General features: G+C 38.1%; 1 protein-coding gene across 1 annotated transcript in view; it reads right to left on the bottom strand.

The window, feature by feature from the left end:
- Positions 1 to 92: 92 nt before the first annotated feature.
- Positions 93 to 22642, bottom strand: part of LOC126187491 (proton-coupled amino acid transporter-like protein pathetic) — a 113235-nt gene continuing 90685 nt past the window's right edge. Inside the window, exons 3-11 of the mRNA XM_049928603.1 lie at positions 16173 to 16258; positions 14849 to 14983; positions 13987 to 14137; positions 13517 to 13638; positions 13155 to 13239; positions 10265 to 10546; positions 7095 to 7273; positions 6524 to 6690; positions 93 to 2514 (exon numbers count right to left, since the gene is read on the bottom strand). Coding sequence (XP_049784560.1) covers positions 2273 to 2514; positions 6524 to 6690; positions 7095 to 7273; positions 10265 to 10546; positions 13155 to 13239; positions 13517 to 13638; positions 13987 to 14137; positions 14849 to 14983; positions 16173 to 16258 — 1449 coding nt within the window. The 3' untranslated portion in view covers positions 93 to 2272. The remainder of the gene's footprint in view (positions 2515 to 6523; positions 6691 to 7094; positions 7274 to 10264; positions 10547 to 13154; positions 13240 to 13516; positions 13639 to 13986; positions 14138 to 14848; positions 14984 to 16172; positions 16259 to 22642) is intronic.

The raw sequence follows: 22642 nt of genomic DNA, 5'->3' as shown, positions 1-22642 counted from the left end.
CTGAGCTCTGAGCAAAATACTTTGCCAGGAACATTCAGTATACACACAGGATGCAAAATAACACAATGAATGGGACTAGACTACCAAGAAAAAGATCTACACTATATATATGGCATAAAGAAGCAACAGCCTCTTTCACTCATACATGAAAACTTAACAACAGTATCAATCAAACATTGGAACTTTGTTTCAAAAGTACAAAGGATATCTATTGGCTAATATGGTACCCTATTTCAACTAAAACTGAGGAAGCTGGTTTCCATGTGGTGCAAGTATTAAAAATAAATATCTGAAATGTGTTGTTCATTGTAAAAAAACTACATGTGCAAAAAATACTATTATTTTGTATGCAACAGCATAACATAACTTGGTGTCATGAGATTTTATCATGCAGTATGCATGTAATGGTTCAAAAACTTGAAAGTATTAAAAATGTAAAAGCTTCATGGAAATCTAACTTGAAAAATGTTTTATTTTCACTTCTGTTTTACTAGAACCACTTAAGTCCACTGGTAAATCAATTCAATAATTTGCTCTGAATCTCATGATAGCAGTATTCAGAGTAAATTGAAAAATAGTGCTACATAACAGAAGTTGCTTGTGCTTTTATACAGCAGAGATTTGTATAATTAAGAATTTTAGTGAGCAATAATAATCCACAGAAACCAGCGAACATCACTGAAAAGTTTTATCACTTTTACTGATTCTGATTTCAAACAGTATTTTATTCAATACACAAATCCTTTTTCGAAAATAGTATGTTGAGCATCATTGAAATTTAAAAAAAAAATGTATAAAGCTGTGAAACAGTTTAAATATAGTTTCTCATATCCATCATTAAATTTTGGAACTTTGTTTAAAGCATCAGCATTACAAAAATATATCTACTAAAATATAACTGCTTTGTACATTACAGTGTTTGTCGAAAATATCAGATAATATTCCTCACTTAGATTGTACAATTTATCACAGTTGGCTTCTTTATTAACTGCTGAGCTTAACCTTTCTTAAATTTTTTGACAATTTTTGCAAAGTTGTTGTAACAGGTGAAATGAGTTAATTTCAATTTTAAAGACATATGTTTCTTATGTCAGTTTCTTTGTAAAATGTGAGTAAATTGTTCTTATGTCATTGTATGAAATCAAAGTAAATTAATCTCTGAACTGCAATAGCAGCATACACATTATACATGAATAGAAACAAAAGCAGGAACAATATTGGAAATCTTTCACACACTGCAGTTGTACATCATGCCAGTTCTCTAAGAAAGCACACTGAGAAAGCTGATATCAAACTCTGTGTTAGTTGTGTGGCACTATTCAGCATTTCCAACCCACCCACCTGTGCAAAAACACTTAAAAATTATCTTTCCATTTATGTATACAAATACTGCATTTAAGAAGAGTAAAATAGGTTACTCTTCTGTCCAATAAAATTTACAACTTTTACATGCTATATCTACATATTATTACATTCACATTTGTTAAATAACAATAAAAAACAATTGAGATAGCACCTTACACAATAACTCGTATCTTATTTACAGAAACAATTAATAACATTAACAGAATGCGGCTCAGTGAAAGACTGCATTGGAACAGACTATAGTGCATGACAAACAATGGTTTTAAAAGTTTGTCATGTTTGGTACAAAGCTGTTGCTGCATTAACTGAGGTCCAAAACAGTTTTGGATTACTCTGTTCCCTTACTATTACTGCATAGCCCTTTAACTGCAATGCAAAAAGAAATGGATGTTGCAGTTTTCTAATGCATGTAATGCAGTTTTACATTATATAAATTAAATTTGCTTGTGGGCTATGACTAGATAAATTTGCTTAAACGTGTTCAACACATTACAGCAAACAGCTAGTTCTTCCTGTAGGCACTCTTTGCTAACTCATTATCACTAATAAAGCTCCCTTTTCGCTTGCCACATGGTTATAACACTAACTAAAACATTAGCACCATATGGCAAGCTCTGCAGTCTAATAGGCATGTATATCTATGTTAACAGTCTATCTCTTCCAAATTACTGGAAATGGCACACCCAAAAGGGCTTATGGCAGGGAATGCCAGTGCCACAGTTGGTTTTAATAAATCACATACCAACTCTGTAACTACCCTGTGGTGCCTGCACCTAGGTAGACAAAGCTCTGAATCCGCCTCTGTTTACTGATTACTGAGATTAGCCTCCCACAACCTTTGCATGCGGACGGATGTAGGATGTGTGAGGCAGTTCCCACAGTAATTCTCCCTTAATATCTCACATCCTTACATCTCTTCAACAATTTCTTGTATGCTTGTCCAGGTTCCAGTGACAAACCCAAGTACTCCAAACAGAATGATCAACACGTTTTTCCAGAGACGCCAGTAATAACTCCCCAGTCCAGGAGATTCCCAGTAGGTGGCCAATTCAATGATGGCAGGGAACATCAGGCCAAGGGTTGATAAACACACAGCACCCACCAATGAAATTATTGGTCCTAGGTTTGGCACAGCAGCTGCTACACCCACTGTAAAGAAAGTGTTCCATTTTATACACACAATTGACATGGCAAACATTGTAAATATTATGGCATAGGAGTTTTTATGTATTCTGCAAGCAATGGATGGAAATTCAGAAACAACTTGTGATTTTATAGAAATGATGCAGAATAGTTATATTGCTTGTAAAAATCAGTAAAAAATAATGCAAGATTTGTGAGTGACTGATTGTTTTCTGATATATATTCCAACAGAAATGTGCCATTAATAATTGTAACTCTAGATTTCCATGTTTATTATACATCTAAAGGACTAGTTTTCACTTTACAGTTAATTCCATGAAATAATGTCTAGGCATAGAAACTTTTAAGTTCAAAATTTGAGTGGTGTTGTGTCAAATGAATCATATAGTTTTATTGCATGGACAAGAAATTATTTGTGACACAACTGTTATTGCATTACTGGCATGTGAAAAATTACATTGTGGTTATAATACAAAAAGTACATGATAAATACATTGAGTAAAGGTGTTTGGAGCAACATATATAGTCTTGTTACTTTTAAACATTATCCCCATTATCAGAGGAAATGTTCCAAAGCTTGGAAGTGAGAGCTTAGTAGTTGTGAGAAAGTTAAATGCATAGATGTTTAAAACAATGGACTTGCATTTGGAAAGAGCAAGATACAAATACCCATCTGTTTCTTATAGTTTTCATAAATTACCTAAAGTTGATGTTAGAATTTAGCCTCCAAAAAGACACAGCTAATTTCCCACCATAGGCTTATCCAATTTAACCCTTTGACTGCTGTTGATAGATTAATTCATCAAACCCCACTGTTCCCACTAAGCTGCTGAAGAGCTTAATTGTGACCTCTGCATTTTCCTTCAGCATTACTGATCAACTTGTACCTCCTCTCTGACTGCTGAGCACCCTTGACCAATACAGACATGTCACTACTCAGGAACTTGAGTACTGTTTCTGAGTTTAAGTACACAGCAGAATTTCTGCCCCATATCTTAGTAGCTTTTTACAGTTACTGCCATTAAATTGTGTTGGGATTCTTTTGTTTGTTGTGACCCTCTTTTTCTGCATTCAGCTTTGCTTTATGTCTTACTGTTAATCAGGATTGGCATCACAATTTTTTTCCCATCATCGTTTCTACAAACAAAATGACAGGCCATTGTGGTTGCACTGAGGAAGAGTTCATGGAGATACTCAGGAAGGGCAGCACTGAAGAATGAATTATTTGCTGTTGATGTAAGTGATAACTGCTCCTCATATCCTGAAAGTCATGGTCCTAAGCAGCAGATGTAGAATTATGTTTCAACAAGAGATGTAACTGATAGTCCTTCCAAATATGAAAAGCTGAAAGTGGTAGTAACTTTCACATGGGTACTGATTTCCTATCTGAACTCTTGATATTCATAGAGCTGCTTTGCTTTTGTCCAAAGTTTCTTTAATATTTCTATAGGTGACCTCTGTCTTTCCTCAAGTTATGCATTCTTCTACAGTCTTGCCATCTCTACTTTGCCATTTTGCACTTCCTGTCAATCTCATTTACTAGATATCTATATATTATTTTGCCTTCTTCCTTTGCTTAAATTTTATATTTTCTGCTTTTGTCAGTTAGATACCTTATCTCATGGGTTATTAATAGAGCTCTACTGGGCTTTCCCTGTTTGATCCCATATTGCTTTCACTATTTAATTTTTCAAAATAAACCAATTATCTTCTATTTATTTCAGTCAATTATTGTCTAATTCTCTTTCTCAAACTCTAAACTGCCTCTGTTTCTTTAAAGCTGTTCAGGCCCATTTCCTCAATTTCCTACCTTTCTGAAATGTCATCAGATTTAATCTGCAGTTTGTAACCAACAAATTATGGTCAGAACCCAATTCAGTGTCTAGAAATGTTTTGCAGCTTTAAATCCAGTTTTGAAGTTGCCTTGCTGTTATGTAATCAGTCTGAAAGATTCCAGTGTCTCCTGCTCTATTCCACATGTACAATCTTCTTTCATGAGTTTAAACCAAGGATTAGTAGTGATAAACTATATTCTGCACAAAATTCAATCAGGTGACTTCCCCTATCATTTCTTTCCCCTAGTCCATATTCCTCACTATTTTTCCTTCTCTTCTTTTTTACACTGCTTAAATCCAATCCCCCATCACAATTAAATTTTTGCCTCCTTTCACTATTTGAATAATTTGTCCCATTATACATTCTTTAATTTCTTCATCATGAATGGCGCTGATTGGCATATAAACTTGTATTATTTTTGTGGGTGTTGCCTTCATGTCTATGTTGACTATGATAATGCATTCATTATGCTGTTCATAGATGCTTATTTGCTTTATTATCTTGTTATTCATTATTAGACCTACTTTTACATTATCGCTATTTTTTATTTTGTTTTTATAACTCATCTGACCAGAAGTCATTTTCTTCTGCCATCACACTACACTAATTCCAACTATATCAAACTTCATCCTATCCAATTAAGGAATCTAATGCTGCACACTGAAAGCCATAGAAAGCCACTTTTGTTTTACCTAGTGATGACATCTTCCTCAGTAGTTCCCAGATAGAGATCTGAATGAAGTAATATTTTCCCAGACTTAACCATACAGTAGAGTTGCACGCCTTCAGGAAATATAATGGCTGTTGTTTTCCTAGCTTTCTCCTGTTTGCAGTATCAGCATAGCAAAGCCATGTTGCTTAATATTACAAGGCCCGATCAGGCAATCATCCAGCCTGTTGCCTCTGCAACTACTGAAAAGGGTGCTGATCCTCTTCAGGAACTACATGTTTGTCTGGCCTCTCCAGAGATTCCAGAATGAGATTTTCACTCTGCAGCGGAGTGTGCACTGATATGAAACTTCCTGGCAGATTAAAACTGTGTGCCCGACCGAGACTCGAACTCGGGACCTTTTGCCTTTTGTGGGCAAGTGCTCTACCATCTGAGCTACCGAAGCACGACTCACACCCGGTACTCACAGCTTTACTTCTGCCAGTACCTCGTCTCCTACCTTCCAAACTTTACAGAAGCTCTCCTGCGAACCTTGCAGAACTAGCACTCCTGAAAGAAAGGATATTGCGGAGACATGGCTTAGCCACAGCCTAGGGGATGTTTCCAGAATGAGATTTTCACTCTGCAGCGGAGTGTGCCCTGATATGAAACTTCCTGGTAGATTAAAACTGTGTGCCCGACCGAGACTCGAACTCGGGACCTTTTGCCTTTCGCGGGCAAGTGCTCTACCATCTGAGCTACCGAGGCACGACTCACACCCGGTACTCACAGCTTTACTTCTGCCAGTACCTCATCTCCAGAGATTGATTATTCCCCCGACCCCATCCCCACCCCCTTCCTCTCTCTCCGTGACTGCAACTATGGTAGAGCTATCCATGCCACTGAGGCAGACAGCAACCCGACCTTGGAAATGTTCCTTATTAATGGGGGTGGAGCTAATTTTTACACCTTCAATTATGTCCATCTTGGTGGTGGCAAATCCTAGAGTAACAGGAGGAGACATACAAACATATTCAGCACAGTGCAAAGCAGGCTGTTTGGGTAACACAGGATTTAGTGTGGGCAGATGTGATCAGGGGCTAACACCACAGCTCTCAGCTTGGCATGTAGCAATCTCATCTGCAGCAGCCATAGGGTTAAGCCTGTGATCCGTCTTCAATAATTTCATCAGTGGTGGTGAGTTCAACAGTAATATTTCTCCTTTGAGTGACCAAACATACATAAAAGTGGTAATATCAAGAGGAAAAGAGCCAGGCCAGAAAAATTTGAGACACAAGTAGAACAGAAACTAAAAGGCAGAACATGAGATTACTAGAAAAAAGGAATAGAGTAAATATTTGGCAATGGAGACTTTTAATGTGAGAATGAGCTACTCAGTAAAATTCCACATGTTTGTGAATATAAACTTGTGTTACATTTTATGTAAATTAGTATGTTTCATTGTCATAAATTATGTTACAGTGTTTGCAATTAATATTGCATAACCATTTAAATCTGTAACAAACATACCTGTGCAGATAACGAGGATCGTTCTCAGTACGTACTCAGCAATGGTTTTGCGGGAACCAAAACGATGTTTTGTCGCCTTCCAGATGATCTCGAAGGGCACGTAGAACTGCAGTGAGTATGTGAAGAAAATTGCCACCGCTATCATGACCTTAACTGACTGGGCCAGACTGTAACAAAACCGCACTAAAGATGGACCTCCATAGTTGGTTCCATTGGCATTTTGTCACTTCATTGTATCTTGTTGTAAAATGTGATACAGTGACATCCAACAATGATTTGTGTTAGTATTCAGTACAAATTTATTTTTGTACTCAGACCACTAATATCTGTGTACTATTTGAATTTTAAGGTGATTCCTCAGCTGTATATGTAATAATTGTTTACACTATATGTTGCTGGCAAGTGTCCTGAGGAAGTGCTGTAAATTTAATATCATTTTAAAGCTAAGAAAGTTAGTGTTAGATAATATTTAAGCACTTTGGACAAATAATAGACATTGTGACATTAGATGGTATTAAAAATAATGTAGAACATTAATATAAGACCATACTGACTCTGAATTAATACTCACACTTCTTCTGTTGGCAAGTTCAGGGTTATGCTGCCTTCAGTCTTGTCACCATATTTAAGGTAGCCAAAGAAGCCGACAGCTGTGTAAAGGGACACTACAACTGCCATGCCAATATTGAGCACACCTGGGCAGCCAATAAAATGTGTCGGTGTCTTCATACTGTTTTCAAGTGGCATTACCTGCAAAAAGATATTCAAATTAAATAAACAAAATTAAGAAGAGATCTTAAGATAATGAGTAATAGAGTACAAATATTATGGACAATGCTGCTAAGCTTTTTGACAATTTTCTCCTTCAGAGATAACTAATACGGTGAACATACACAAATGAGGCTACATTGTCCCAACTCTGCTGCTTAACTGGGGTATTGAGTTGTGTCAGGTCTAGTGGGAGGAAGGGAAAGTAGGCAGGGAGCAGTGGAAGTGCAGGTGCTGCATGTTGGGAGGGAGAAGTAATGAAAAAACATGATAGGGATGTGGAAGTAGTGAGTCCAGGTACCAGAAGTGTTGTGTGGCACATGATGAAGTGGTTTCATGGATTGTGACTTAGACAGGGAGGTAGAACAGAGGAAGATAGAAACTGCAGAGAAATGAGTGTAAGTGTAGACTCAAAAAAACTGAGGCATGGGGACAGGGGTAGAGATAGATGTGTGACAGAGAAAAGTACGGTACATCATTTGTCCCATATAGATGGCTGCATATATATATATATATATATATATATATATATATATATATATATATATATATATATACTCCTGGAAATGGAAAAAAGAACACATTGACACCGGTGTGTCAGACCCACCATACTTGCTCCGGACACTGCGAGAGGGCTGTACAAGCAATGATCACACGCACGGCACAGCGGACACACCAGGAACCGCGGTGTTGGCCGTCGAATGGCGCTAGCTGCGCAGCATTTGTGCACCGCCGCCATCAGTGTCAACCAGTTTGTGCAGTTGACGGACTCTGAGCGAGGGCATATAGTGGGCATGCGGGAGGCCGGGTGGACGTACCGCCGAATTGCTCAACACGTGGGGCATGAGGTCTCCACAGTACATCGATGTCGTCGCCAGTGGTCGGCGGAAGGTGCACGTGCCCGTCGACCTGGGACCGGACCGCAGCAACACACGGATGCACGCCAAGACCGTAGGATCCTACGCAGTGCCGTAGGGGACCGCACCGCCACTTCCCAGCAAATTAGGGACACTGTTGCTCCTGGGGTATCGGCGAGGACCATTCGCAACCGTCTCCATGAAGCTGGGCGATGGTCCCGCACACCGTTAGGCCGTCTTCCGCTCACGCCCCAACATCGTGCAGCCCGCCTCCAGTGGTGTCGCGACAGGCGTGAATGGAGGGACGAATGGAGACGTGTCGTCTTCAGCGATGAGAGTCGCTTCTGCCTTGGTGCCAATGATGGTCGTATGCGTGTTTGGCGCCGTGCAGGTGAGCGCCACAATCAGGACTGCATACGACCGAGGCACACAGGGCCAACACCCGGCATCATGGTGTGGGGAGCGATCTCCTACACTGGCCGTACACCACTGGTGATCGTCGAGGGGACACTGAATAGTGCACGGTACATCCAAGCCGTCATCGAACCCATCGTTCTACCATTCCTAGACCGGCAAGGGAACTTGCTGTTCCAACAGGACAATGCACGTCCACATGTATCCCGTGCCACCCAACGTGCTCTAGAAGGTGTAAGTCAACTACCCTGGCCAGCAAGATCTCCGGATCTGTCCCCCATTGAGCATGTTTTGGACTGGATGAAGCGTCGTCTCACGCGGTCTGCACGTCCAGCACGAACGCTGGTCCAACTGAGGTGCCAGGTGGAAATGGCATGGCAAGCCGTTCCACAGGACTACATCCAGCATCTCTACGATCGTCTCCATGGGAGAATAGCAGCCTGCATTGCTGCAAAAGGTGGATATACACTGTACTAGTGCCAACATTGTGCATGCTCTGTTGCCTGTGTCTACGTGCCTGTGGTTCTGTCAGTGTGATCATGTGATGTATCTGACCCCAGGAATGTGTCAATAAAGTTTCCCCTTCCTGGGACAATGAATTCACGGTGTTCTTATTTCAATTTCCAGGAGTGTATATATATGTGTGTCGACAGACACACAAACGAACACAAACATACACACAAAATTCAAGCACCTTGTGTCTGTATATGTGTGGATGGATATGTGTTTGTGTGTGCAAGTGTATACCTGTCCCTTTTTCCCCCTAAGGTAAGTCTTTCCGCTCCCGGGACTGGAATGACTCCTTACCCTCTCCTTAAAACCACATCCTTTCGTCTTTCCCTCTCCTTCCCTCTTTCCTGATGAGGCAACAGTTTGTTGTGAAAGCTTGAATTTTGTGTGTATGTTTGTGTTCGTTTGTGTGTCTGTCGACCTGCCACCACTTTCATTTGGTAAGTCACATCATCTTTGTTTTTAGGTATATTTTTCCTACGTGGAATGTTTCCTTCTTTTATAACCATATATATATATATATATATATATATATATATATATATATATATATATATATATATATATATATATATATATATAATGAATAAAAGTACAAGTACTTTGAACTATGAGAAGAGACTGCGACAGTCATTAAGAACCTAGTCCACTGAGGTTTATATACAAGTCATATAAAATACCAGAAGCTGTTCGTGAATTTTGAATAGGTTCATGGATCATCCATCAATGCTGTCTCATTACTTTGCTGAGTATTACAGATAAGCAAAAAATATTGCAACTACTACAGTGATAGAAACTATTTTCTATACTTGTGTATGAATGTCTGAAATCAGATATTAGTTGAGAACTTTAGAGAATCATTCAGAATGAAGGTGAGTAAGTCAAACATTAAAACATTAACACTAAGCCTGGTGTGCAAAAACCAAGCTACTGTGAAAGTCAATGACTCAGTTGTCAGAATCATAAAAACAGCTGTGCAAATAATGTATATCCTGATTGAGCTTAAAATCCTAAATTGTCTCATTAATTTGAATACTGCTCTATATTTAAATCAAATTGAATGTATCCTACAAAAGAGGTTAATGCAGAAGATTTGCATTTTTAACTGTTAGTATTTTTCATTAGTTGATATAGGAGTTAACATTTATTTAACATTAAAACCACACATAAATTGTCGATTGTTTCCACATACCACTCCTATTCCTTCCAAGGCAAAAATGGCAGTTCCAAAAAACAATGGTAGTTGTCCCCATGATGAAAAATTAGGAAGGCCACTGTTGGTGATGGAAGGCAGATCACTGAAGATGTAGTAGAAGGTAATTCCTAATCCAATACTGATCAGTATGTTTGCCAGCATTGAGAAAGGAGAGAGGTATTTCAGATTTCGAACCCAGTTGATTAGGATCAGTACAGGAGCCATTATCAGCATGTAGTACTGAATAGGCCACTCAGTCTCTGAGTAGAAATCAACAACCTATGACAGAAAGAGAAGCAGTTACAACCAACAAATAAACAAAAAAAAATGGCTCTGAGCACTATGGGACTTAACAGCTGAGGTCATCAGTCCCCTAGAACTTAGAACTACTTAAACCTAACTAACCTAAGGACATCACACACATCCATGCCCGAGGCAGGATTCGAACCTGCGACTGTAGCGGTCGCGCGGTTCCAGACTGAAGCACCTAGAACTGCTCGGCCACCACGGCCGGCAAAAATAAAGAGTTCAAACAGTTAATTATTTTTGTGAATACCCTCTGTGTCTTCAGTTTTTCTTCAGATAACAACAGCTACATATATAACTACTTTAGTATTAAAGGAGACCACTCACCAAAAAGCAGAAGCATTGAATTGTTGATAGGCATACACAAAAGAAGGAAAACTTGCTAGCTTTCAGAATTATCTTTTAATGGCCTAGAGTAAAATACACAAACACACACACTCACAAACATGGATACATGCCCTATGCCCGGCACCATGGAGGGGCATAGGCATGGATATTTGTGCGTGTGAGTGAGTGTGTATGTGTATTTTGCTCATTAAAGGATAACATTGAAAGCTAGCAAGTTTTCCTTCTTTTGTGTTTGCCTATCAAGAACTAAATGCTCCTGCTTTTTGGTGAGTGGTGTTATATAATCCTAAGGTATTTACACCCTACAAGAACTTTAGAGTAAATTTTATGTATATAACTAGTATTCAGTCACACCAATGACATCATCCAAATAGAATATCAGCATAACAAGCATTTTTGATACATAACAAGCAATAAATTGTTGGATTCAGTGATTGATGTGAAACTCCATTGTACTTAATCTGAATGACATCACCTGTGAAACACATTTAAAAAATGTATTTTGTGGCTTGAGAGGATTTATTTATTGCATTCTAAAGATATTAATCTGATCATGGTTCATGAAAACTGTAGTGGTAAATTACCAACCAAACTAAATTTGGACAAAATGTTAGTAGGAAGCCTAATAAATTTTTGATTCAGAGTTATCTTTTAAATATGTCAGGATTAGCCTGAAGATGTAAATCAAGTGTACACAGTAAATTACTATAGGTGATATAAGTCACAATGAATTACACAAAAAGGTAAACAAAATGTTTCCTCATATCACAATGTTTCTGTATTTTCACTTTGAAACTGGAATAATTGAGTACACGCAAGCAAGAATCATACGGAATTCTGTAGAGGCAGCAAAATTACCATGTTTATCATTATGCCTTCTACATATCATCTGTTTAAAAAAAGGTCAACAATGCCTATTTAATTATTTCTGCCCTTCATGTAACTGTTGCAGATTTGCTTAGTCACTGTTCAGCTATTAACAATCAAATGATACTGCATCAGTTCCATTTATTCTGTACACCTCACACAAAACATATATCTATTTATTTTTATTCATGTATTAATTTATTTATCCTTTCATCCAGCCATGTACTTTACATAGTTTACATTAAGTTAATTACAGCACATGTTATAACAAGTCTTGCACCACTTAGAAATAATTATGAGGGTATGTTGAAGAGTAATACTTCCAAATTCTTATGTGAAAAATCTTAAAGCTTTTTAGATAAAACAAACATTATTAACATTCTCCTTATATATATATTTTCTGCAGTCTTCTGTCACTAGAGAGCTCTGAATGGTGGCGTGTAACAAGGTGGTGTGTAATGTAAGCATGTCAATGCAAGAAAAACAGCATGTTGTAATCGAGTTTTGAATTCAAGTAGTTCATTCATACATGGAGCACAGCATGACAATGCCAGGCCACACACAAGCACTGTGACATCCATAACAGTCTGATGCCTCAGGTTCACTCTCATCAATTGTCCTCCATACAGTCCAGACTTGGCCTCATCCGATTTTTGTCTGTTTCCAAAACTTAAAGAAAGGGCACGTTTAGGACTTCAATCTGACCTGATGAAGAGGTGCAAGCCAGGGTAAGGCTGTACCTCTGTCAATGAAGTTAAATGTTTCACAACAAAGGTATCAATGAACAGGTCTGTCATTGGGAGAAACATATTTATTACAAGCATGACTATATTAAGAAATAAGTATGTAAACATGATCTAGAATTTTAATAACATTTGTTTTATTAAAAAAAGCATTAAGATTTTTCATGTAACACTTTTAAGTGTATAAAATAAATAGTGGTGACAGCAGTAGTTACCATAAATAGTAAAAGAGATTTTATATAATTTCATGGAAAGTGAAACAACAAAGACAAATTATAAGGAGGTAGACGTAAACTGAAAACTCTGGATACTGGTAGCAATGAATGTTGGGAAATAGGTGGGGGAGGGAGATAAAAAGGAACATCCAGAATGAGGGGTGGGGGTGGAGAAAGAAGCATGACTGAATAAAACATGAAAATGGAAATACAGATAGCCAGGAGAAGATGGAAGCACTTGCTTTACTGTTTAACAGAGATAAATTGGCCATATCTGGCACTGAGATCACTTAAGAAATTTTTAGGCCTCAGATTTTACACGTAAGTAACGTGGTCAACAGACACACATAACAGTTACACAATGCCAGCCTGTTATATAAAATTTGCTAAATTTAATTAATTTCTTACCTGTTTAATATTTTTTGCAACAAAAACAATGTAGACACAGCAGCATCCTATTAAATCAATCACCAGGAATGTGTTTATGCAGCCCCTGCAAGAGAAACAATTTCATACATTTTCAGGAAATAGATACCTTGTGTTACAGTATTGTTGTAAACTATACTTCAATGCAAATAATCTTTTTAATTTGGTTGTCAATAACTGTGTAATTAAAATGTGAAAATACAGAACAACACTTCAAAAAATTTGTGAATGTAGCATGTCTGTTTTACGTATTTCAGTATCCATTGAATATAGTATTTTTTTTAATATTGCATTTTTCTGACAAAAAAGTTATTTAATTTTTTATGATAAATATGTGCACTCACGCTGCAATTCCCGAAAACTTCTGCAAAACTGGTGGTCCTGTCAAAAATGCTGCTTCAGCTACTTCAGAAAAGCCGAGTGTAGGAACTTTGGATCTACGACATAGGATATGTGCGCATTTCACCTGAAAAAGAGGTTTTTGTTATACTTGCTGCAGAAAATAGAGTGTACAGAAGTATCCACTCAGTTCTAATGAACTGCTCAACCATTTCATAGCCTGTTCAAAAATTTATGTAAACTGAAGGTAATAAAGACAGGAAATTGCTTTTTGCCTTATAACAACATGTTTATCAAAGTAATTCTTCCCTTAGGGAGATATAACTAGCTCTACTTATGTCACTGAGACTGAGTTTGTCATCAAAATATGCTACAAATGTATATATCTAATTTACAATCTTAATATTAGAAAAATCGTTATTGATTGTTTACATATAAATGAATACTTGTGCAAGTAATCACATGAAATACTCACCAGTATGTGTACACAGTATGTGCAGACAAAACCAACAATGAAAATTGCAATAAGGCCAAACAGGAGACCAGAATTGTAGAATGCTAGAGGCATTGCCAAGATTCCTGATCCAAGACTTCCCTTTAGCAAATGTATTAGTGTCTCACAGTCACTGAAAAAGTTAAAAATCACAGAATCTATCAGTGGTCTACAACAGAAATAAGTGAAAAATATTAACTGTTAATAAAATTGAATGTAAATTATGTTCCTAACTTGTGGAGACCTACTAAGCCAGTAGATGTGAAAAACATGGAACAAAACTACAATAAAATGTGAACTCTTGTTACAAATAGTTTCCTCAGAGTACTCAGATATGCATATTACTTTGACTTTTAAAGCATATTATAAGTATGTGAATTATGTCCTGTTGCTGCAGTCAATAATAATGTCAGAACTGACCGAGAGAAACAAAATTATTATGTTCATATTTCTGCAGTGACATATTCTTTCAGTTTAATCTCATAAAGAGGGCTGAGGGTAAAGGAAATCACTATTAAATGAAAGCCTGAGGTTTATGTACATTTCTTTCATGTTAATATTATTTCAAAATTTATAGATGCAGGTCTACTGCAAAAAAAATTATGTCAACCCTATAAGACATGTCAGCAGAGTCCATAACTAAAATAATAGAAACAGTTAAACAATGCTTGCTAGAGATATCATGAGATAAAATATGCACGTGCGGTGGATGATGAAGCAGAGAGCTCATGATAATCACTATTCATAAGAAGCCTTAGAAGAATCTTCATTACACACATAATGTTAGTTTTGATAATATTATCAGTCTGTCAAGAAATAAAGAAAACTGCACAGCAACACTTACGTGGTGGGATGTGGGTGGTCACGATGTTCAAAGGGGTTATAACCGAGCTCCTCATCATTGGCAGGCTTTTCAACAAGTGGAGTAGTTGATCCAGCAGCAACAGTGATGGGAACATCATTTTTATCACATTTATATCTGTGAAAAAAAGCGGATAGTTAGCACTCTCAAGGGGACTTTAAAACAGATAACACAAATTTAGTATTTCCTCATTGTTATAAATAAATACAACCATGTCTCTGATGACACTTTTGTGTATAATGTAAGCCATACAGTGAATTGCAATCTTGGATTGAGACACCCACTTATGAGAGTGTTATCTGGATTACTGAAGGACAAACAGTTAAAATTGTACAAGCAAGTTGTGTGACATTGCTGTAACAAATAATATGTAAAGTAGTGTTAGTGTACAATAGCTAGGATGGATCTTGTACGGTTGGTGCCAGTGGAAACACAGATCACACTACGAGAGATTGTGATACCAACCAATTCCTACATTAAATATGTGAAGCTTGTAATCATAAATGTACCTAATTAGGATTCTCAACTATCTGAATTAAAATCTTACTGATTAGAATTCATTTCTAATGCTTTGGGTAATGGATATCTGTTTTTAGCCAGTTTCCAAGATCTTAATGAAGTTAGAAACAGATAATACATGAATTTCTGCCACATCAAGTTAGTTGAAGTTTGATGAATTACATCAGACACCTTTATTAAAAGGAGAGAAAAAAATCAGTCATTTAATAGAGCGTGAGTTCTTGATGAAAACAAGTTCAGAACATATTGTGGCAGACACTGATTGCTTATAAAGATAGATGTGTAAATTACATGTATGGTCAGACACATGTATGACACAAAGTGGAATTCAGTACATATGTTATATTTTGTCAGTAAAATAATTAATTTTGTTTTCAGTTCTCCTGCCATGTGTTGCCTGTATGTAACTAGTGTCCGTGTTTCCATTTTTTTATAGTGTGTGTTTCAGTTAGAGTGACTGAAATATCACTGATTGCTTTTTTTAAATTCTAGCTTATCAATGCTGTATCTAGCATCTCCCTCTTCAGGTGACTCTATTTGACTTGAAACCACATTTTTCCTTTAATGCTTTAGTAAATTTGTTTTAAATTCTCTATGAGTCAGCTAAACTAATAGATCAACCACTACCAGTTAGTTTGAGATGTATTTACACTGTCTGTATTTTACCAGATCCTCTGGTAATATTGTCTTACATCTTTGCTTTTGATCAAAGACACTACATTTTTTTTATACTCTGAAACATGAAGACTGTTTCTTTAAGTTTACTTCATTTTAGCACATTACTTACTTGTTAAGAACAAGGTCTGCGAGTTCTGTTCGACAGCCTCTCTTCTTGGAATCATATTCAGTGATTATAGGTCGCAGGTTGCCTGCCTGTAAAGAGAGAAATTGGATATGATTAGACAGTGCTGCATGTATTGACAAAAATTACGTTGATAGCAATTAATGCCACCTACTGCATTGTATGTCTCAGGTAACTTACTTAATTGATACCTTATTGCCAAACTTCTCAGACAATGGCCACATATTTGCTTTTGGAGGAAACAGTGAACGTACTGCGAGTGCTCGACTGATGATAAGTCCTAGTACACTGATCAGGAGACACGTTTCCGGTGAATCTCTGATGAAACTCCTTTTAACTCATCCTCTTATTGGGTGAGTGGCCATTCTCTGTTTGTTGCCTTCATTCGCATCTGCATCTCATAAACAGTCCAAAAATTGACAAATAGCCTCATGGTGCAGAAGAACTACTCTTGAAATACGATGCCTCTTTAGCTGAAGTTGTCAACCAATGATAACTTGGTGGTACTCAGTTGGAGATAGTTCAACCCATTCCGGAAGGTGAAAGAAAGTTCCTATTGCAGAATTTGGACTGCAAGGGAAAAGTGGTAGTGCCTGATCATCACATTTTGCAACAATGTTCCATGTTGAAAATCAAACCTTTCCACAGTGTCTAATAGAATGAGGACATGTAACACTGTAAATTAAGATCCATCCCTTGTATAGGGATGGTTGGTAGCCCTCCTTGTACTATTTGAGAGGGATGGACAAGTGCTAGTAGTGAGTTTCACCATGCTTTTGTTCCATACTATGGTCATCAGTAACAATACAAACACCTCATTAAATTGCACAAGCATGCTTCAAAGTATCAGTTTCACACAGATGTGCACTTGATATCATGTACAATCTGAGGAATGTAATGATAAACCATCTCAAGAAGGAGCTTAATCAGGACAATGAATTGAGATTCCCACGATGTCTTCAATGCTTGCTGATCAGTATGAGACTAACTTTGACTACGACTCCACTCAGATTTCCTCCATTGCATAACTAGGCAAAACTATGTGGCTGCAACATACTTCTGGCAGTCTACTAACTGACTGACCTCATCATTGAATCCTGAAAGCAACACAATAGAGACTCACCACCATCACTCTCTGCCAACAACTTCAATGGATGCAGTATGGAGAAGTATGGGATCAGTATACTAGTCTCTCAACTATTGTCAGCATTCTGTCCTTTAGAGATATTATTATTTCCTATTTAAGTGGATTCTCACCCTCATGATTGCATCCAGTCCATTCCAGTCCTTCGATTAAAAAAAAAAAAAAATCCCTTGTAAAACCAAAAATCAAAACTAGGTCCTCTACATGATAGTCAGACATGTTAATTGCTTCTGAGGTGGACACTAATTATTCCTTTAAATGAAAAGTGAAATAGCAGTTATACGCTTGTGCCAGACCACATGGTGCTAATTCATGTATGATAAATGCCTATCTTTCCTGTAACTTGCATAACAGTGTATATGCTATGAAGGTTCTGATTGCACAATCATAAATTTTTACTAACACCTAAATTACCGCTCAGTCATAGCTTATGCAGTATTTTAGTATTGACAATACCTTTCAAGGATCTAGTTCCCACTATCATATGTAATAAATTCAAGTTACATTGTGTTTTTGTGGAGATCTTGACAGAGATGAATCAAGAACGTTTTTCAGCACAAGTGACATATCATTCAGTGATTAGATTCATCTGCCAATTTACACAAAAATAATGGAAGTTTGGAATTTATTGAAGTAGGCACACCAGCACCCAAAGTACTTGAGATACAGTATCTAGCAGTATCATGAGATACAGTACTTAGCCACCAAGGACTTGAGATACAGTATCTAGCACCAATAATCTGGATCTTCAAAGGCTGAATTTGGATTTGTACAGTTACAAGCATGGAAGTTTCCTTCAGCACCTGACTAGAAGGAAAATGTAGTCTTCTTAAGTTCATCCTCAGTTGCTAACAGTTGCCTCAGGAGCCCTGTTGACATGCCAAGCAGTCGGACCCTGCCAAGTTTCCAAGAGTTAGCAGAGGCAAAGTACCTCTCTGCCAGCAACTGTTGAAGTCGGCCACCCATATAGTGTTAACCAGCTCACTTTATTCCAAGAAGCGTTCTGCCTGTGTGAATGGCTCACTGCTCCACAATATGTTGTCATCACGTGCACTCCCTGGCACCGAGGCAGTGCTCGTCGTGACAGTCGCACTATACTGAATTTTTTGCTAGCCTTTAACTTAACAAAATCTCTCAAAACAGAATATGAATCTATTGACTTCTAAGTACCATTTTCAATGGCTACAGTTGACATTCTACACAATCATATATAAACGTTCTTGACCTAAGGCATGTCTTTGTTAACTAGAGTTTTAAAAATCTCCTCTCACTACTGGCTACAGATAAAGTCAAGAGGTTTTGTAAGGTTAAAAAAGTCGTGAGAAAAATGTCAAATTGCTTTACGGAAAATAAGGTAGGTCTGACGAGGCATGTGGAGCACTTCCAGCAGGAATATTGGGCGCAAAGATCAAAACATCATCTTTCAGTTCCTTCCCACTGGTGCCACATTCATCACCATCGTTTAATGCAGTCTCAAGAGCCGTAAATACGACTTTTAGTTTCTCACCATCCCTCGTCTGCAGATCATAAATAACGTACAGAAAGCAGAAGCTCTTGCTATAAGTGTAAATAACTTAAAATCTACCTAAAATCTATTTCATGGACGACAATGCAGAAAAAATTATCGTGAAGGAACTTTCTGCTTCCCGTTCATCAACAGGCTCATTGTTAGACTCGTAGGTAAAATACTTCTTCATTCTCGTGGGACTAATTAATTTTTTTCCAACTCTGTATGAGATCGACGTTCGTGTTAGCAATTACATTTGCATCCGTTGTCACTTCTTCTGAGCTTTCCTGCTAATTCTGATATTGCCTGTGTACAAATCTTGGACTTAAACGCCTCTCATCTACTTGGCACCCCAAGCTGCCGTTTGGGTTGGGTCCTCATTCCATCAATGTGCCATCAGTACTAAGCTGTTAAATGAATTGCGAGTTAGCTCAAACTGTGTGGTAAATGTGACGTGGCACTGATTCCAGAACATGTCCAGATGCGCCATTCCGTCACGCTGGTGATTTCCTAACTTTGCGTGAAGTGTAGCCAAGTTTGGGGACTTGCGCTGATGTCTTGGCAAGAACGGCGTTACGTTTCTCCATTAGACGAAGCGTGTTCTAACAATAACGGTTTTCGGGTCTCCCACTGCCTGTTGCGAAATCTGCCCTGTCTTGCCGCCATGACACGACGGGCAACTTGTGTTCTTTTCAGTCTCCTCTAGCAAATTGTCAAAAAGTTCGTCAGCGATAGTTCAGAAGATAAAAAGAATTATTTTATCCATCCAAAATATTTCATCCTTGTATTCGAGACGGTACGGACAAATGTTCCGAGCTTCAGCCCAACACATTGTCCATAGACCGTAACTTAGGCGCGGGAACAATATTCTGCTCAGATTTTGCAAATTTAGTAATTTTGTAAGCAGGTTAATTAGAAATGAAGCATTACTGAAAAATATTACTTAAATTAAGTATGTAGATAAAAATATTGCACACACCAAATTACATGTATCTTTGCAGTAAAGAAATAACAAATTGTATAAACTTCCTCAAAAAAATCTTACTGTTTATGGCTGCTAATGTACATCCGTTTTAGTAAGACGTATAATAAAGAACAAATTTTATTTGCTCCTCATAAATTATCAATATTGTTTAGTTATAAAAGAGCGGTGCTGAAATTAGCTATTGAGAAAATATCACTTTCCAGGAACTATGTATGTGTGTGTGTGTGTGTGTGTGTGTGTGTGTGTGTGTGTGTGTGTTTATAATTTTATTTTGCGTTTCCTTGCTTCAAGCGAAGCAAACTCACCGATTAAGTCACTGACTTAAGCTTAGGAGTTGAGTCGCATACTCATATTCAATCGACAATGTAGCTAAATCTGACAGTCTGCTTTAACGAATACTTACTGCATCCACAAGATGATGCTGTTACTGACATTGTCGTAAATATCCTCAAAGCCATTTCAGTTTTCGATCAGCGTCTCTCAACCGTAACTTAATTCTTAAAGCACTCTTTTTTTTAAAAAAAAAAATCAGTTTTTGCGCTTCCTCTGTGGCTGCATTGTTGGCGGGAGCCAGTTTCGCCAGCCCCTCGTGCAAAGGGAGACAGAAAGACCGTGCCAGGTTTTTTTAAAAACTTCTTGCATTAAAACATTAGCGTCATTCCTAGGAGCGCTTAGTGCTCGGTTAACTAAGAACCATTATGGCGTCACGTTCGGTCGGCAAACCTGACCCTGCATTGTTTGCCAACCCACACCTGCTACGTTGCCAGAACAAGGTGTAAGCAAGTCTGCAGCGGCATTCTGAATTTTGCAATCTCCCTTGCCCACTACCGCGTTTGGTAAGACAGCTGGACGACACGAGAGCGGTGTTGTTTAAGTTGGAAGGGTTCAAGGCGCAAACCATTTACTTATCACAATTTCCTAATCTGGGCGTTCGAGCACTAGAAAAGACATTCGTTAGACAATGGATCGCTCTAGGTTACGGTAAACGTCTGCAGACTGGCCAACAATTTTTTTTAATGAGGCATTGGATAATTCAGAGCAGTTATTTATCTATACTGTAGACTTCTCTTTAATATCTCTCGGTTGGATCTAAATGTGCCAGTATATTGCTATACTTGAAACACTTGGTTAAGCCAATTGACTCATGCTCGAAAGGATCGGAATAAATACAGCAACTTGATAACTTAATGTTTTAGTGATTTCCGCATGTGATTCTTCACTTCAGCCAGTGATCCATCTGCAGCGATGTTGCTGTCGACGAGATATTAAGCCCGACAAAAAATAAAACAGCTTCTCAGTAAAGAGCCACTGCCAAGTATTTATGACAGTGTTTGCTAGTTTTCGCCGGCCGCGGTGGTCTAGCGGTTCTAGGCGCTCAGTCCGGAACCGCGCGGCTGCTACGGTCGCAGGTTCGAATCCTGCCTCGGGCATGGATGTGTGTGATGTCCTTAGGTTAGTTAGATTTAAGTAGTTCTAAGTTCTAGGGGACTGATGACCACAGCTGTTAAGTCCCATAGTGCTCAGAGCCATTTGAACCAGCCATTTTGCTAGTTTTCACTTTGTTGCCATCATTATTCGCACTGACTTGGTAAGCATTACAGCTGAACTTTACCCACAGTGTTTAGCTTCGAGGAGGTTTTGAGGGAACTAAACAAGTAGCGTGTGCATATATCCTTGTGTATACATAACATCAGTAGAGGTTTGTATGACTGTAGTAGTCTTTCGAGCCTTGTAAGAGCTTTTGCGAGCAGAAAGCTTAGTCACAGATACAGGAAAGATATGTTCATTTCTGCCTCTGTACAACAACTCTTGGAATGAATGTTCAGGAAATTCTCTTTCGAGTTTAGTGAACAGAATTTGTCTGTTTTAGTACTTATTACGACATTTAAAAAGCTATGAATATTCCTGTCGTATCACATTATTGTCTGGCAGACCCCGAGGCAAGTTTAGCCTCCAAATCGGAAACCTTGCCACGTATAGTGGCTTTCTGCCTTCAGACAGTATGAGTGTTATGTCCCGGTAAGTACAGCTTTTTGGTGTATGTGAAAATAACATCGGGATTTTAATGGGCAGTCTGATGATCAGGAACTGTACAAGATACCAACTCTCCTCAACTTGCTGACTAAGTAGCGGAAATGAACATTTGTTCCAACACCATGATTCGAGGCAGCGCATGGCTTGGCTACGAAAGCGGGTTTGTTCTTGTCAAATTCCGGCGATTTTGGTGTATCTGTGTTACTGCAGTCCGCTGTTTCTCCACGATAAATGTTCTCAAAAATTACTGATGAAAAGTGAAGTTTCTTTTCCCATGTCGCTGTTAACTCCTGTTACAATCTACAGGGTGTTCTAGAAGTCACTCTCCTGACTTGCCGCCTTCGCTCAATCTATAGAGTAGTTTCCTATGAAATTCACTCACAAAAGAGCAGCAGAACTTCAAGTATCGCGGCCAGCAAGGCACGATTGCGTTAGATAAAAATTTAAAAATGGAAGGCAGTGAGAGGCGAACTTTGGTTGCAAATTTCGAAATGTCGAGTCTCGCTCAAGAGTGTTATTTTCTGATGAATTTGGGATGTATCACTGTTTGCTTGGGAGGGGTGTGGTTTTCTGATCTAAGGAAAATCCCTATTATGTGCAAGAGTCGGAAAACAAAACGCCCCATGTCAACACAATGCCTGTTCGGACCATTTTTTTTTTTTTAAGGACACTTGAACAGAAATTTGTATTTAGACAAGTCGCCAACGTAGTTTATTACTTCAGCTCGAAGACATGGGAATCAATAATGATGTGTGTCTACAGCGGGATGGAGATCCAGCACACTT

Source organism: Schistocerca cancellata, chromosome 5 (genome assembly GCF_023864275.1).
Source record: "Schistocerca cancellata isolate TAMUIC-IGC-003103 chromosome 5, iqSchCanc2.1, whole genome shotgun sequence".
In the NCBI taxonomy this organism is placed as follows: domain Eukaryota; kingdom Metazoa; phylum Arthropoda; class Insecta; order Orthoptera; family Acrididae; genus Schistocerca; species Schistocerca cancellata.
This window is presented reverse-complemented; position numbering and strand designations above follow the sequence as displayed.